This window comes from Neodiprion virginianus, chromosome 3 (genome assembly GCF_021901495.1).
Source record: "Neodiprion virginianus isolate iyNeoVirg1 chromosome 3, iyNeoVirg1.1, whole genome shotgun sequence".
NCBI lineage: Eukaryota > Metazoa > Arthropoda > Insecta > Hymenoptera > Diprionidae > Neodiprion > Neodiprion virginianus.
In genome coordinates this window covers 32192113-32207456 of record NC_060879.1, presented here as the reverse complement: position 1 = coordinate 32207456, position 15344 = coordinate 32192113, and the positions used below count along the sequence as shown (strand labels likewise).

The 15344-nt window shown below is 34.6% G+C and overlaps 1 protein-coding gene across 4 annotated transcripts; it reads right to left on the bottom strand.

Moving 5' to 3' along the window:
• Positions 1-1100: 1100 nt before the first annotated feature.
• LOC124300436 (uncharacterized) lies at positions 1101-15302 on the bottom strand. 4 transcript variants are annotated; one of them, XM_046754546.1, is made up of 13 exons: positions 14901-15291; positions 12802-14229; positions 12437-12642; positions 12003-12141; positions 11581-11802; positions 11290-11391; positions 5306-6742; positions 4325-4699; positions 3541-3763; positions 3331-3426; positions 3000-3195; positions 2476-2656; positions 1101-2386 (listed from the first exon to the last, which is right to left on the bottom strand). In XM_046754546.1, exons 2-13 carry the CDS (start codon positions 14200-14202, stop codon positions 2339-2341), a joined length of 4626 nt encoding a protein of 1541 aa, XP_046610502.1. In that variant the 5' UTR covers positions 14203-14229; positions 14901-15291; the 3' UTR covers positions 1101-2338. The 4 variants fall into 4 exon arrangements, with proteins under 4 accessions (XP_046610502.1, XP_046610500.1, XP_046610501.1 ...); XM_046754544.1 differs by having other exon boundaries at positions 3331-3763; XM_046754545.1 differs by having other exon boundaries at positions 3331-3748.
• Positions 15303-15344: the final 42 nt, after the last annotated feature.

The window sequence follows — 15344 nt, the reverse complement described above, 5'->3', positions numbered from 1 at the left end:
TCATGTATATCATTGGCCTTTTTGAGTATTCCATCAAATAATTCTTTAATTTTCATTTCTGACAAAATCACTAAATTTTTTATTTGATATATTCGAAATTTCAATTGCTCGGGACTTTCACCTGTAATTTCGCAATAGTACTAAAAACTTGTTTTTATAATAGATTTATGTAATTGGAAATGAATCTTAATTTACTTTTTCCAGAAGCTATAAATTTTTGCGTACTAGTGATAGTATGTACAGCATAGGATTTTGCTGTTATCATCAAAGATTTTCTAAACGATTCAGATTTTAAAGATTTCCACTTTCCATGCACGTTAGTTTCCTGGATATTAAAAAAATATTCAACATATTTTTCCATGTTGTAATAGTTCATGTATTAAATAATGTATTGTCCAGGTAAATGAGAGTAAAAAGATTATTATGTTACTTTTCAACTGATGATTTTCATTCTCATAATCATATCGACAGTGAGAAAATTACGATTCATTCAAAAGTAAATGTATTTTGGTGGCGAAAGTAAAAAATTCAAACCTTGACTGCTGTGCAAAGAATATCCATTAGACTTTTAACTTTTTTGTAATGATTTTCAACCGTATCTATCAATTTCTTTTCCAATTTGGGATTGTCGATTGTTTTCTGAATGTTGTCATTCATTCCCTGTATCAGTTTTCGCGTTTGATTAATTTTTTCTTCCAAGTACGTAATTAAACTTGCAAATTCCTCATGAGTTAAGAGTTTAGTTTGCAATCGATTCTTAAAACTGTGCAACCGCTGTATCAGGTCTTCAAATATTTTGCGGATTGTGATATAATACTCTCTGAACTTCGTATCAACTTTTACCAATTCTTCTTTTGAGTAATGTTTACATACATGTAGCTCGTTTTGTTGTAAGATCTTGACTTCGGTAACAATTTTTTCGTAAGTTTCTTTGATTTTATCTTCAGTTTTACATACGAGTCCTTTTAGGTCATCATAAATACGAGTCTGCAAATCGCCACCAAGTACTTCTGTATAAAATGAGAAATAATTTAATTTTCCATAAATGGGGATTCAACTTCGCAACGTGCAGATTGTAAAAAAAAAATTGATTATGATAATTTAATGTGACGTATTTATATTTTGTTGGTCAATATCTTTGTACATTATTTCACACGAACTATGCAAAACTAGAAAACCCAAGAAAATATTAGTACATTTATGAAAGGTAATGGCTATTTACTTATCTCACTGACAGTTTATTACTTATGTAGTAAGTATTCAGGCATACTTTGGTTATCATACTCTTAAATCTATTTCCGAAATTTTATGCTGAACAAATTTGGTATATTTACGTTTATTGGAAAATAACCCATTCACGTAAGTGATAAATCGTGAAATGTAGATGGTAGCGGTCGATTTCAAACTCTGTGCCACAGTTTGTTGTTTTTTACTCGGTTGCGATTTAGCTCCATGATTTTTGTATGGCTTTTCTTGCAAAGGATCAGACATTGTGCCCTATTGTACAGCACATTATTTATTATTAATATATATTAAAATATAATTAATAAGAAAAGTACGATTCACAAGAGATTTATACAACCAAATAACTGCATGTCAAACGAGCTTGACATTCCTCTTTATATATGTACGTTATAAGCAGCTTTTGTTTAATTAGTTTTTTTTTCCTTGGCGTTGTTGAAACTTTGTAATAACAGAAATGAATTTTCTCATATAATGTTAAGATTCAAATAAAATATTATCAACATCAAAGAATGAATAAAATCTTGTTAATTACTTATTTTCTTTGGGGACTACCCTAATAGAATGTCAAATACATAGCTCTCAATTAAGTATTTCATGATAGTGCTGTACTGTAATTATTACTATTATCACAATATACCTATAAAAATTCCTTAAGTCGTCTACTCATAGAAAAGTATACTTTTTTTTCCACAGATTTACTTTGGCGAATTTTGCATACTTCACAAACATCTACTCACAATCAGTCAATACTTTAACAATATTCTCTGTATAATATAGCACGGTAGATTAGTTAATAACAAAACGAATAATATTTTCAATACATGTGTAAAGTAAAGATCCTTTCAATTCTTAAACTAAAAATAATAAAAACTGCGATAGTTTATTGACTCAAGAAAGATCTTAACAAGTTTAGCGCATAACTGAAATATGCTTATGTTATGTATAAAATTTATATAACAATTATAATTGTCAGTTCTTCTTCATAGGAAACCGTATCAGTTCTGTCATATCATACACATTGAAATATGAGCTGGTTCGTTGGAAGTAAAATTTAATTGGATGAAACGAAATTCGATTTGACTCGAATGATGATTCATGATAGCCAATACTCATCATCTTGCTTATAAGATGTGACGATTTTCTGAAAAGTAGGAAACATGTTGTGTTACATGCACTGCGGCTGTGTTGCGATATCTGAGGGTAATATTGAACATTAAAATAACTATGTACCATCAATCCATATAAATTTGAACCAGGTAGTGTTTGTTTTTCTTCACACAGTTTCCGAATCTCTTCTTCAGAAATGACTTCCAAGCTGGTCATTAATCGGAGTAATGATCTCAATGGAGTCAAATGTAAAACACCTTTAATCCTTCTAGAATTTGTCATTCTAGGTAAACGTATATTTGTACTAAAAAAAATAAAAAAATAAAAAATGCACACCTGTTACGTACGTCATATTAAATAAACTGAGTTGAGAAGGATAACTTCTATTTTGAGTCTGGGAATCTGGAATCTTCTAATTTGATGTTAATGGTTCACATGCGAATGCGAGTGAGTTAGATGTATTTCAATTATTGAAGAAGTCAAGATTTTCTATTTTATTAACAGTGCTTTGGTTTCAATTTGCAGAGAGATTAATTTTCATCTCAGAAGAGAACTGCGGTAATACCTTCAAATTGCTATTTTCTTCGTTTCTTATTCAGTTATCATCTCTTATCATTTTGGAAATATTGCATAATTTAAATACTGACCTATCTAATTGGGTGAATAAAAACGGACTTTGAGATCTATCCACCTCCAAGAAATTAATCTTTACTTGTAGTAGGTCTAGTAAACGTAGTATTACATTACGATTTGGGTAGCTTGTGAAGATTGAGATAATTTCATCAGTACAAACCCATCCTTCATTTCTAACATTGAACAAGTAGATCGTTTGATAATTTACTCCTGAAATAATTCACATTAAGATCAATGATGCATACAAACGTGAACACTATTTTTCCACGTTTTTTGTATACATTAGAAACAAATATATGAGACATGATTTCATTTGAAGAAATTTACATACAAAGATGAACTCACCAATTGGTTTGAAGACTTTGGGTGGATCTTGAGTAGAGGTGGATGGTGAAATATTATTATCATTTTCATTTGTTGTCTTTTCTCTTAGTGGTACAACTGTTGCGGGTATTACTTGATCATATTTTGGCGAAGTGGCAGTGTTTTCTTCAATGGAACTTGGAAGTCCATTTTCTGTCACATCATGACTATCTACGCTTGAGCTCAACTTACCCGGCTGTGTTGATAAATCACAGTTTTCATATTCAGACGAACGTTTAGAGTGAAAATCTATCAGTCCTCTAGGTCTGTTAGAATCCTTAGAACGTTTCATACACACTGTGAAACCTGAACTATCTGACTGATTTGTATTACTTGATGAAAACTCTGAAATTTCCCCGGGCATCTGCGTATGTTGGCCGATGTTCGTGTTAGCCTTGTCCTGTTGTGGAAGCATCTGTGAGTCATTTAATCCCGATGATACATTTTTTTTACCAAAATCTACTCTCGTGTTTGATGGTAATTTTTCTGTGGATGCTTCAAGTGGAACACGAGGTATTTGATTGGTTTGGTTTGGTACATAGAAGCGTGAATTGTGATATGGATCCCAAGACGGTGAACATTGATGTGCGCATGGAATGTTAGTGAACTGACAGTTAGGTGCTGGATTAACAAATGGAGGTCTATGCCAGTTTGATGCTGGAGCGTAGAACCCAGGTGCACTGGGTGTGAACAAGGGTAACTGCTGTATTGGTTGTGGATGGTGCATTATATGAGGTTGTTGCGCCCGGTATGAAAAATTTAGTCCATACTGTTGTTGGCCATATGGATGTGGCGGTGAAAAGTGTGGATACAAATCGATAAATTGTGGCTGAAGATGGTATGGAATAACGTTAGGTGTTGTATTAATACCTTTGATATTAGAGAACTCCAGATTATTATTGTTATTCACTGTTACATGCTTGTTAGAATTTTCAGAGTTAGCATAACCGTTTTGAAATAGATTCTGCTCATTTACCGAGGTTTGTGGACTCCTTTGATTTGGCGTTGAGCAATATTTATCTCGTCTCAGCTCCCTATTAAATATTCCTTTATTTTGGGCTTCTGTACACTTGTCAAGTTCAATTTTCATTTCACACGTGGTTTGACCACATTCTGGTATTTCTGAACTGCCTCGAGAAATTCCGATAAGATTATGAGTCTCTTGATGCTGTTTAGTCCATGGCAATAATCTTGGGACGTTTTGTTCTGCATTAGGCAAAACTTCCTTTTGTTTCATACAGCTTTGATCCATATTTTTCTTGTCTTGAGTTAATACTAACGTCATCTTGGCTATTTTCTGTCGCAAATTAGCCAGTCTTTCTTGTCTCAACTTTATTGTACGTTGCTTGACCTGTCGACAATTTGGTGAAATTAAATCTACATTGTACGAATCATTGATTTTTGCCACGTTTTGATTATGTGAGTGTGATTCTAAAGTGGTTGTAAATATAGTATCGCTATTTGTCATTGGTGTTGATGATGATAATATTAGGTGACTGTGTGTGCCTACATTTTTCATTGCATGATCATACTTAGATGAAGATGGTGTTTCTGTTGGATCAAATTTCAATTTGTCAAACACATCAATGTTTGTAGCTAATCTGATTTCTTTTATTGCAGTTTTAGAAATATCAGATAGCACTGGAGAGCTGAATTGCGGTGATATAGGAGACTTGGTTTTATTTCTAAACACCATCTGATGAGGGTCAGTATAAGAAGGCAGAGGAGGCCTGTAAGTATTTGATAGTACTCTGGGAGTTAAACTTTGTGGATGATTTGGTGAAAACGTGCGATGCGAAGTGAAACTATCATCAGATGGATCAGCATGTATTTCAGAATTGGATCCTGAAAAAACTGAATTCTGATGGCCCCATGCTTCTCCATAAGAAGGCAGTGCACTTTGATCATTTTCTGTCGAGTTTATTGTATGATAGAGTTTGTTGTTTCGAAAACTTACCGAGTCCGTTGATACAGGAGTTTCTTCACTACGCTCGCCAATTCTTGCATTTGTTTCATTTGTTTGTGTATTATACATCACTGGATCACGTTTGTAGTAAATATTTGACGCAGGTTTGTTAGGAACAGTGCCAACATCGGGTAATTCATCACACTTAACATTTCTGATCTTGTCTTTGCGGGCAATGCTAGTGTTGTTTATCAATTTTGGATTTCTTGGCGGAATGGGCGGTTTTTCAATGTTATTAATAGACTCTTCTTGAAAGCTCTCCTCTTTTTCAGTTTTAACTTTTTGTGTAAAATTTGTTGTAATATATTCTTTGAATGGATTTGTATCATGCAATTCCCATTTTGTAAAAGCTCCGTTTTCATCACTGTTTACACAGTTTGTACCAGTAATTTTTTGGTTTGCATTTGAGAAAGTGTTCTTGAACAATTCATTCGTTTCTGTTGTAGAGAATTCATTTCCATTATTTTCACGATGTTCATTCTCTGTAAGCTTAGAAAAATTATAGCTTGTGTATTCATTTGCTGTTTTAATATCCCGATATTCATTCTGCACGTTTGACTGACCTGTGACGGTTGAGTTTGAGTTCTTGTCATGAAAAATTGTGGTGCTTGCATTAAACCAGCTCTCATTCAGATAATCTAAACCAAAGCTATGGTTATTCTCATGTGTGGAATTCAACCCAGCAGGTTGATTATTGTCATTTTTTGGAGGAAAAACTTGTGCACCGTGAAAAAATTTTTGTGCATCAAATATTGGAACATTAGAATCATTGTTACTGTTGCTTGCAATTTTGTCTACATTGGGCAAAGGTGTACTGCTGGTAAAACGAGGGGGATTTGGCTCGTTGGTGTTCACGTTTGTCGAATAATCACTTGACCCTGCATACCTGTTTACAGTTGTTGCAAGTTCTTCATTATTGTTTTCTTGGTAAGTTTGAAATGGATTTGTACTTGACCATTGCATATTTGAATTTTTACTTGTAGATGGTGACGCTGTTGTGTAAGAAGTATTTAGCATTGTATTATTAATAGCGTTGACGTTGCCACTTTGCAAAAGAAGCTGATGAAAGATCGTTGCTAATTGCATATACATTTCCCATGGCTTTTTCCAAAGTTCCATGATTGTTTCTGATGGAGGTACCATAGGATTTCTGTTCTCATTTGTACTAGAGGAATTCAAGAATGGAGAATTTTCCACTTCAGTACTGGTGTAGTCTTTGACATTTAAATATTCGCTAGCGAAAGCCGCAAAAACTGACGGCTCCAAAGGTTTTGTGAAACCTGGTGGCGGTCTCACTGATTTCGCTGAACTTTCAAGTAAAATACTCTGTGGTGAAATTAGCGGCACATTTTCTTCGACTTTTATTGTTTCTTGTAGATCAATTTTCCGGTCATCTAGGTATGAACTCTCCAAGGCAATGGTTTCCCCCTATAAGCATTTTACAAAGACCAAATAAAGTGATCATTTTGAAATATGACAAACTTATATAATTGTTTTATGAAAATCAGCTTTTGATAATTGAATATGGGAAAAATAATCACTTCATGTGATCTTTATAACGGTGCTACAGAATAAAGGTGCAGTAATGAAAGCAAAACCTGTTTACTTTACAATATTGTTCATTTATTATCAAATATACAAAACATTAGACTATGTTTTGGGACAACTGAATAATGTAACATAAAGTTATAATTTTTCCCACAGCATAATAATAAGCTTTATAACTAATAAAATGTGTAAGTAATCAAACGAAACTCAAATGAATAATTATTTAAAAGTTCAGTGATTTTTTATAAATGTCATTACAAATATTCATTACCACTCGATACATTCAATGTTACAATTGCCAATTGTACTTTCATGACGCAATAGTTTATAATACGACAATTGTAAGTGAATAAACATCACTTTCCATTTGCAAATAAATGAGAATTTTTTTAATCGTTTTTACCTATAAGCTAATTAAACGAATATAATAACAAAGAAACGTAAACTCAGTTCAAGCTTTTAGAAGTAAAAATAACTACTGAAAACCAATCTGAATCAGAATACTGCTCACTTAGCGCGATTATCTATGACGTTCAAACAATCGAACAAAGATCACCAAATCGTTTTTGATGCTGATTTCTTCAACGAGTTAGATAGTTACCAGTAGCATGAAGTCTTTTCTTCTAGATTTAGATCTTTTCGATTTAGATTTTACTTAACATGGAAACAGTGGCTTCCATTTATTCTTTCAATTATTTTTCAAGCATAGACTTTATTTTATTAAAAAGTGACAATGATAGACTGCTATTACTCGAACTACTTTCATTGGAAAGTAAATTATCATTGTTTAAAACCGTATCAGTATTTATTTGTGTAATATTTTCATCCTGAAGGTCGTCAGTTTTGCAAGACTTTACCGTCAACCGATGTTTCTTGATTGATGATAAAATTGGAAGTCTTTGTAACTCATTGTCAAAAGATTCTGTATCATCACTGGAGCATGATTTTGATTCTCTGTCAAGAGTTCCATACTTATTTCTTAAGTATGTATCATTTGAATGATTGGATACGTTTGCACTTATGGCATTTGTAACAAGAAAATCTGAATCTTTACTTGAACTTGAAGTATTTGATAAGTCGGCAAACATTTCTGAATCAGACGCTGACTCTTTCTTTTCTATTTCTTCGAATGTGTCATCATCAATAGAACTTGTTCCTGACTTTCCATTTTCTGATGTATTTTCTTTGCTCTGCAAGGAATCCTCGATTTGTTTAGAGTTGGTATTGAACTGCCTTAGACTTGTTTTATCTTTGAAATTTTTCAACATTGCCTGCATGGTCATTGTTTTGTTCGTAAGACTACGAGTTGGTATTTTGTTGTCACAGGTTGTGGCTACAGGTATGTGGTTCTGATATTCCATAGATGTTCCACTAAGACTTTTTACATGAGGAATTTCAACAATCGACTTTTCATATTTTTGTGACTTATGTATAATTGGAGAAGCGTTATCAAATGTGCTCTCATCGCCTGGAATGGGACTTTGGTTGCCAGAACTACTAGGTATTGAAGTTATCGGTTCATTTTCGTTGTTATTATTGGAAGTTCGAATTAATGTATTCCCATAGGTAAATTTATCTAACCTTTTGATACGTTCTTGAGTTTCACTGTCAGGAACTTTTTCATCCACAATCAATGCTGACTGTTTCTCAGGTTTGAGTACATTGTTTTCAAGTAACTCCGAGTTGTCAGAAATGTTATCATTGGGCTTAATCTGATTATCTTTCGAAACGTAGTTCTCACCATACTGTTTTTCATAAATTTTTTCAGTAATTTTTTCAACATTTGGTTTATCTCTGAGATAATTTGAGTTGCAAACATCAGCCACTTCAGAGTTATCGGTTATTTCAGATATTTTTGCTGAATCTGGGTTGATGATTGCACTTTCTAGTTTGTGCATAATGCGAGACATATAATTATCCTGACCTTTCATGAAATCTTGCCATACACCATTTACTTCCCACTCATCTCTGTCCTCCAAATCATCCACATCATTGACTATAGGCACATAAACCTGAGTTTCAGTTTTCGGGACACATGTGTCGATCTTATTATCTCCTGACTGTATAAAAGTGTTATCAGGTGTTATTTGTACTTGAATATCTTCAGCATCACGTGATAAATCATTTTGCCGACTGGCTATGATTTCATCATTATCTAAAGTTTCAGTATCGAAATTTTTGTCTAATTCGATATCAATTTTGGTTCGAATTACAGATGGACTATCATTTTCTGAATTAGAATATGACCGACTAAGGTCATCAGAATCCAGTTCAGAAGTGTTACTAGAATGACCCTGTAGTTCTACTGAATTATCAACTTGCTCTTTTGTCTCAAATGTAGATACTAGACTGGTATTTGAAATGAAGCTGGTGCCTTGGCAAATTGAGGCATGACTCTCTTTTTGTTTCTGTGTAGGGTTAGATGTTTGTAAACAAATGTCCAAAGAATCTAAGACATTCACAACTGGCTTATTGCAGGCTGTGATATTGCTAGAAGTACTTTCTGTCAAATTGTCTCGAACAAGCCTGTTATTTGACAACGATATTTCATCATCGTTTTTCCGAGTTAAATCTAAATTTGATATTTCATCATTTTGACCGGAACCTTCAGCTTTGCACTTCTTTTCCGATCGTTCATCTAACTCGTGACTACATTCAATATTTGTAGATGGTATGTCACTGATGTTGATGTTCGTATTTGGAATTATGCCATGCATAGTTGGCGATACCTGATTTCGAGAACTAATTGAATATTTTGCGAATTGTTTTGTCAAATATAATTCACCTTTACAGGATACATCTCGAGCTTTTGGTAATCCAATAATTTTTTCTGAACTATCAACCGAATCTGTGAGGTCCATGCTGCTCGAAGTTGGGGCTATTGAGATGCTATTCGTACCAACAGTTTCCTCAGAACTTTCGGATGAAAAATTTTGTCTGGAAACCGAAGGTACATTTTTCTTCTTCTTGCTATTTAAATAAGCGAACATTGTTGAAAATCGATTTTTTGGTAGTGAATTAGATGTCGTACAACTCTGATTAGTATTTTGCAACGCAGTTATGGAACCAGCAGATTTATTCAAATTTGTTTGACAAGCACTACTTTTGATTACCAATGAACTTTGATTGATCACTCCATCTTTAGGTGTCAAAATTTCATTAGTTTCAAGTTTATTTTCAGGTTTACTCAAATCAGATATATCCGAAGTACAATGATGGCCCATATTTTTCAATTGTATAATGAAATTGAGATCTGCATCTGATGTCTTTTCAGATGCAGTGCCCCTGGATTTACTTTTTAAATCTCTGCCTCTAAGAATCTGCAATATCTCAGGCGATGCAGATACCTTCATTAAATCGATATCTGATTCCTCAAAACGCTTTCTTCTCATTCTCAGTAAAGGAGTAATAACACCTGCTTTATTCTCAATGTTTCCGTCAGGCGACCACCACAATTTTTCACCATGAGCACTGTAATAATGATCATTGTTACTTTTAATTGCGTTCAGAAAATAATCTTTAGCTGGTAATATTTGCTTTACAGGAAATTTGTCAACGGGTTCAACAATTACCTCTTTACTATTAGTAACATATTTATGAGGCACAGATCCTTTTTGAATGTCGTCACTAGACTTATCACTACGTTGACAAATTGCAGATTCACCTGTACCTTCTTCACGTAAATTGAAGAATGGAAATTCAGGGATAGCTGATGCTTTAGCTCTTGCAACTGGCTTGATTCCCTGCTCAGTTTTTACTGCAGTGCGAATTTTTGACCAATCAACATCGTCCGCCAAACCATGACCTCCAAAAAAACTTTGAAATGAACCAAAATATTTCACTTTATCAGAATTCGGTTCGTGTTTGGCGTTTTTGCAATCTTCAGATGAAACTTTATAATCATTGCAATGGCCATTGCAATCTGACCCATGTGTACGCTGTTCTACTGAAGATGTGGCTGTTGAACTATGTTCAACTATCTCAATGTTGGTCTTTGCAGCACACATTGAATCAAGTTTAGATTTAAAAATCTTACTAAATCGATTTTCATTCATAGACTTCGGAGAAGAATTGATCATTTCCAATGCCAAATTATCAGGTAAACAATGTTTTTCGTTCGCAGTACTCTGTTCAGAAGTTGAGTTATGTTCAAAATTAACATCATTTCCTGGAGATATATTATTTTGGTTTCGACCTTTCTTATATTTGGAAAATTTTGTCATCAAGCTTTTTACACAATCGGCAGACTTCAGTTTTAGTTCAGAATTAGAATTAGAATTAGATTCAGATTCGGGGTGAACAACGTGTTTGTTGCTCACTTGCTGATTTAATTGACCCCTTTCTTTTGCTTTTACATGCTTATCATAGTGATAATTTATGCATTTTACATAATGTCTAAATACGTAATTTGAAGGCCTATTACGCACCATGCTACCAAATTCCGCCAGCCCTTTATGTACCATCCAGTCATTTATATGGTCGTCTGCTTCTTCTCGTGTGTCAACCAATGATATCAGCATTGAATTATTCTACAGAAATAAAATTTATTCACAATTATTTCATAAAATGGATAGTAGTATCAAAGAATTCAATTCGAAATCTGGTGCAGGTAGTTAAAGGAGATCTGTCACACTTAACAATTCAATCTTGAAGTAATATTTACGCAGTTCGTGTTAATATTTTTGTCATATTATTGATGGTTTTAATAACCATCTTACCTCTCTGTCAATTTTATTGACGATAGCAACCAATGGTATATCAGCAACTTTCTCCCAAAAATCTGAACTTGCTCCTCTTGTCCAAGCATCGTGTTTTACAGGTTTAATGTTGTACAATCCACAAGGAATTGATTGAGCTGGTAAATTTGAGAATAGTCTATGTAAGAACCTCACATCTTCTGGTGGATACGTTTTGGTTGTACCATAATCGTAAAATACTAACTGCAATAAAAATATTCATTGTTAATTTCAGGTGCACTTTAATGACGATGCTTAAACTTTCAGCCATGGCTTGCATTCGAATGATTTCAACATAGAAGCTCGATCCTCTATCAAGCGCTATGGCTGCTAGTTTCAACATCACAACTAAATGCTATTCAACTCTTGCATGGTTATTTTGAAATTATTAATCCTCAATTTACCGTAACATCTCCATCTGGTTTTACAGTTTTAATTATGGCTCGATGCCATTTATCTTCAAACATGCAAACGCAATTCAAGCCTTTTTCCACTACGACGCTTGGGATAGTGTAATTGGATCCTTCTCGCTGATAGAATTCACTGAAAATAAAAATGGTGTACTTTTAGCAGACATTAAGAACAAACCTAATTGTACTGCAAACTATTCAGCAGAAGCCATGACATTTTCATACTGAGCTAGGTGTGAATTGCTCAGTTCTGTTATTACCAGGCAAGCTATGCAAAAAAAAAAAAAAAGAGTTGAGAACCTTGGGATTTTGGTATTTGAGCAATTCAGTTTCATTTCAGAAAGATATCACCCGAATGGATGCAGTCCTTGTAAGCAGAAAATCAGCACCAATGATAAACTGAATAAACTTTCTTCCTGAATACTAACTGTATATTTTCCATTAGTTGTCCTAACTTCATGCGTTTTTTCCGTAAATGAACCCAGAACAAACTGGGTGTATAAACCTCTGAAACAACAACTTCCAGGTGATGGAGAGATCCATCAGAGGGAGGTTCTGGTATCCTCTCTTGACCAACACTTTCACCGTGGCTCATTACATCATGTGGTATTAATTTTTGAGATACTTGTAAATCCTGTAAAACAAGTATACAGCTAATCAGTTCCATACTTTTTTATGAAAGTTTTGGATCACAAATTTTTGTTATAATGATATAGGTTCATTTTAACGTAATAATGTGAATATCAGAAAAATTTGTGTCATAGGATATTAATATTATAGCTTAATTACATACCAGTGCCGGAGGAATGGGATCCACATCCTCATAATCATCATCAAATGTATCTGCCCAATCAGAATGTTGCCCATCAGAAGCGAGCTTCTTCACCTCAGTCGGTACTGGTTTACTTGCATCGTATAATATAAAATCCCCACGATTATCCCATCTACATAAGTGAAAAATACTCGCAAGCTGGGATGCGAGATCGCAAACACTTTGGAACCCAAGTTCTGCATAGTCCAGTGGAACATTGTATTCATCCAAATATGTTTGAGGCAGATCGGCGCACCATATTCCATGTGGATGTTTTTGAATTAATTGTTGCAAACGTGACTTTAATCTGTCGTTAATTATGTCGACCAATTCTTCATCGTCGGATGCATAAGTGTCATAAGTTTCATGGTTCTGTTCACTTGGTTCTGTATAATACGCATTGTCTGTCAATTTGCTCATTGTCTCGTTGTTTAAATTATTTCCTAGAGGTAGCGTACTGGGCTTGGGCTGCGACTGCATTTGTTTAAGTGATCCTGCACCACGTTCAATGAATTTTGCTGAAGACATTCTTCCTGGACCTTGTCCTAGGCTTGTCGATGATGACTGCTGAGGCAGATTATCATTCTCAACTTTGTGATTATTCATGGAAGCATAGTGAAACCTAATCTCTTCGTCGCCAAATTCATCATCATAAAAGACATCTTCATCTTCTTCTGCACCAGCAGGGTAAGAGTTCGTCACTGGTGTACTGTTGACACTCATCAAAGGTTGAGGGGTTTTTGAGTTGTTTGATGTCCCTGCTTCAGGCTGATTGGGCGATCTAATGTTATGCTGTGCTGTGTTACTGGTGACATTGAGAGAACGGCTTAGAAAAACCATGTTGCCTCTCGTGTAAGCAATATGGGACATGCTCATCAAGTAATCATCAACATTCGTAAGATTCACTGTACCAGCGATTGCAGATGAATTTTGCAAGTATTCCACAATATGATCTTTCTTCACACCATTTGGCTCTCTGGTAAGCATACTAGCAATTTCTTTCTGCACATTATTTGGTATAAATGGTCTCGGTTCTCTTACCGTTGGACCATACCTAGAAGGCTTACTGGTTTTTCGACGTGATCCACAACTTTTCTTAGCTGGTTTTTGTCTGACTACTAGATCATTAACATGCTTAATCTTTTCCGATACAACAGGGAAAACCAGATGTGTTCCATTTGATGGCCTAAGTTTTACATGATCAGGAATGCTACGTAAAAAGTCCAACACCGAAATGCATCCAAAATCTCGATAAGGTATAGTTCTACCCTCGTTTTCTCTGTAATCTCTTTCTAGTTCGTGTACTGTACTGTCGCCTTTCCTTGATACCAGAAGACAGGCGAGAAGCTTCCCAAGGTCATCGCGCTTTTGTTGCACTGACATTTTCAGACAAAATATTGCCAAATTCACCTACAATATTAACACCCAATTGAAAAAGATTGAGCAGAAGATATTCACTACTACGGGCAAAAACGGGAATTCAAATACGATGAAGATATAAGGGGGTGCCCTTGTAAATTTTGACGTTGACGTATATATTTCCAAATTTTGAAACCCATGTATTTCGAAAGCAAAACAAAGGTTTAGTAGCCCCATTTTGTACACAATTCTGAACAAAAACACTCCAACACATTTTCATTTGATGCAGAAATTAAGAAATGGCACATATTGCACGAAATCACAATAGTAAATTCGTAGAATTCATGCAATTTCTTTATTTCTGCGTCAAATAAAAATGTATTCGAGTATTTTTGTTCAGAGTTATACAGTACAAAATAAGGATGTTAAGCCGTTTTTCGCATTTGTGATACGCGGACTTTGATATTAGGAGATATATACGACAACGTCAAAATCGACTAGAGCACCCCTTAACGAACACTTTGTTTATGAAGCTATTTAATTTAAAAGCATGACAAATATAGATAAAACAACGAAAATAGACCAGCATAGGTTGCTCAAATTTAACCTGAGTCGGTTACAACAGCCATCAAACAATTTCAGGTCAACTAATTCGTATATTCAAGCTGTTCAATTATTACTCACATGGCATGGCCAACAAAAATGATAGAAATTATACTTACATGTTACTTCCAAGATTAAGGCCTGTCTATGATACAGCAACGAAATAGATGGCAGCTTATAATTTTTTTCTCAATGTAATTTGTACCGTCAACAAGAGTGGTCCAACAACGAACGTGGTTTCACAAAAGGTGAGTGTATTAACGTTGACCGAAGAATCAGAAGAATGTATTCTTCCGTCATTGGTATTAACTTCAAGCACTAATCTCAACTGTTTCGTAAATTACACGTGCTACCCAAACAAAAGCCCAAAGCGGGTCTGTGGCAAGCGCCGCACTTCACAGCGTAGAATTCAATGAATGCGGGGAACGGACTCAACGCTAGCCGAACCGCATTTGCGAGGCGACTGGCGTCACACTTCAGAGACCGGTATCAATAGAGACAACTTCAAAACTTTGTCCAAAACAGCCCCCTCCTCCATTCGCCCCACTCTCAAGCACACGACT

Excerpts from the sequence above, each read along its gene's own strand:
- LOC124300436 (XM_046754543.1), bottom strand. The coding sequence starts at position 14,202 with ATGTCAGTGCAACAAAAGCGCGATGACCTTGGGAAGCTTCTCGCCTGT. Across the intron at positions 12,643-12,801 it reads ATCCCATTCCTCCGGCACTG|GATTTACAAGTATCTCAAAA; the intron begins GTATGTAATTAA and ends CTTGTTTTACAG. Across the intron at positions 11,803-12,002 it reads AACCAGATGGAGATGTTACG|TTAGTATTTTACGATTATGG; the intron begins GTAAATTGAGGA and ends TTTTTATTGCAG.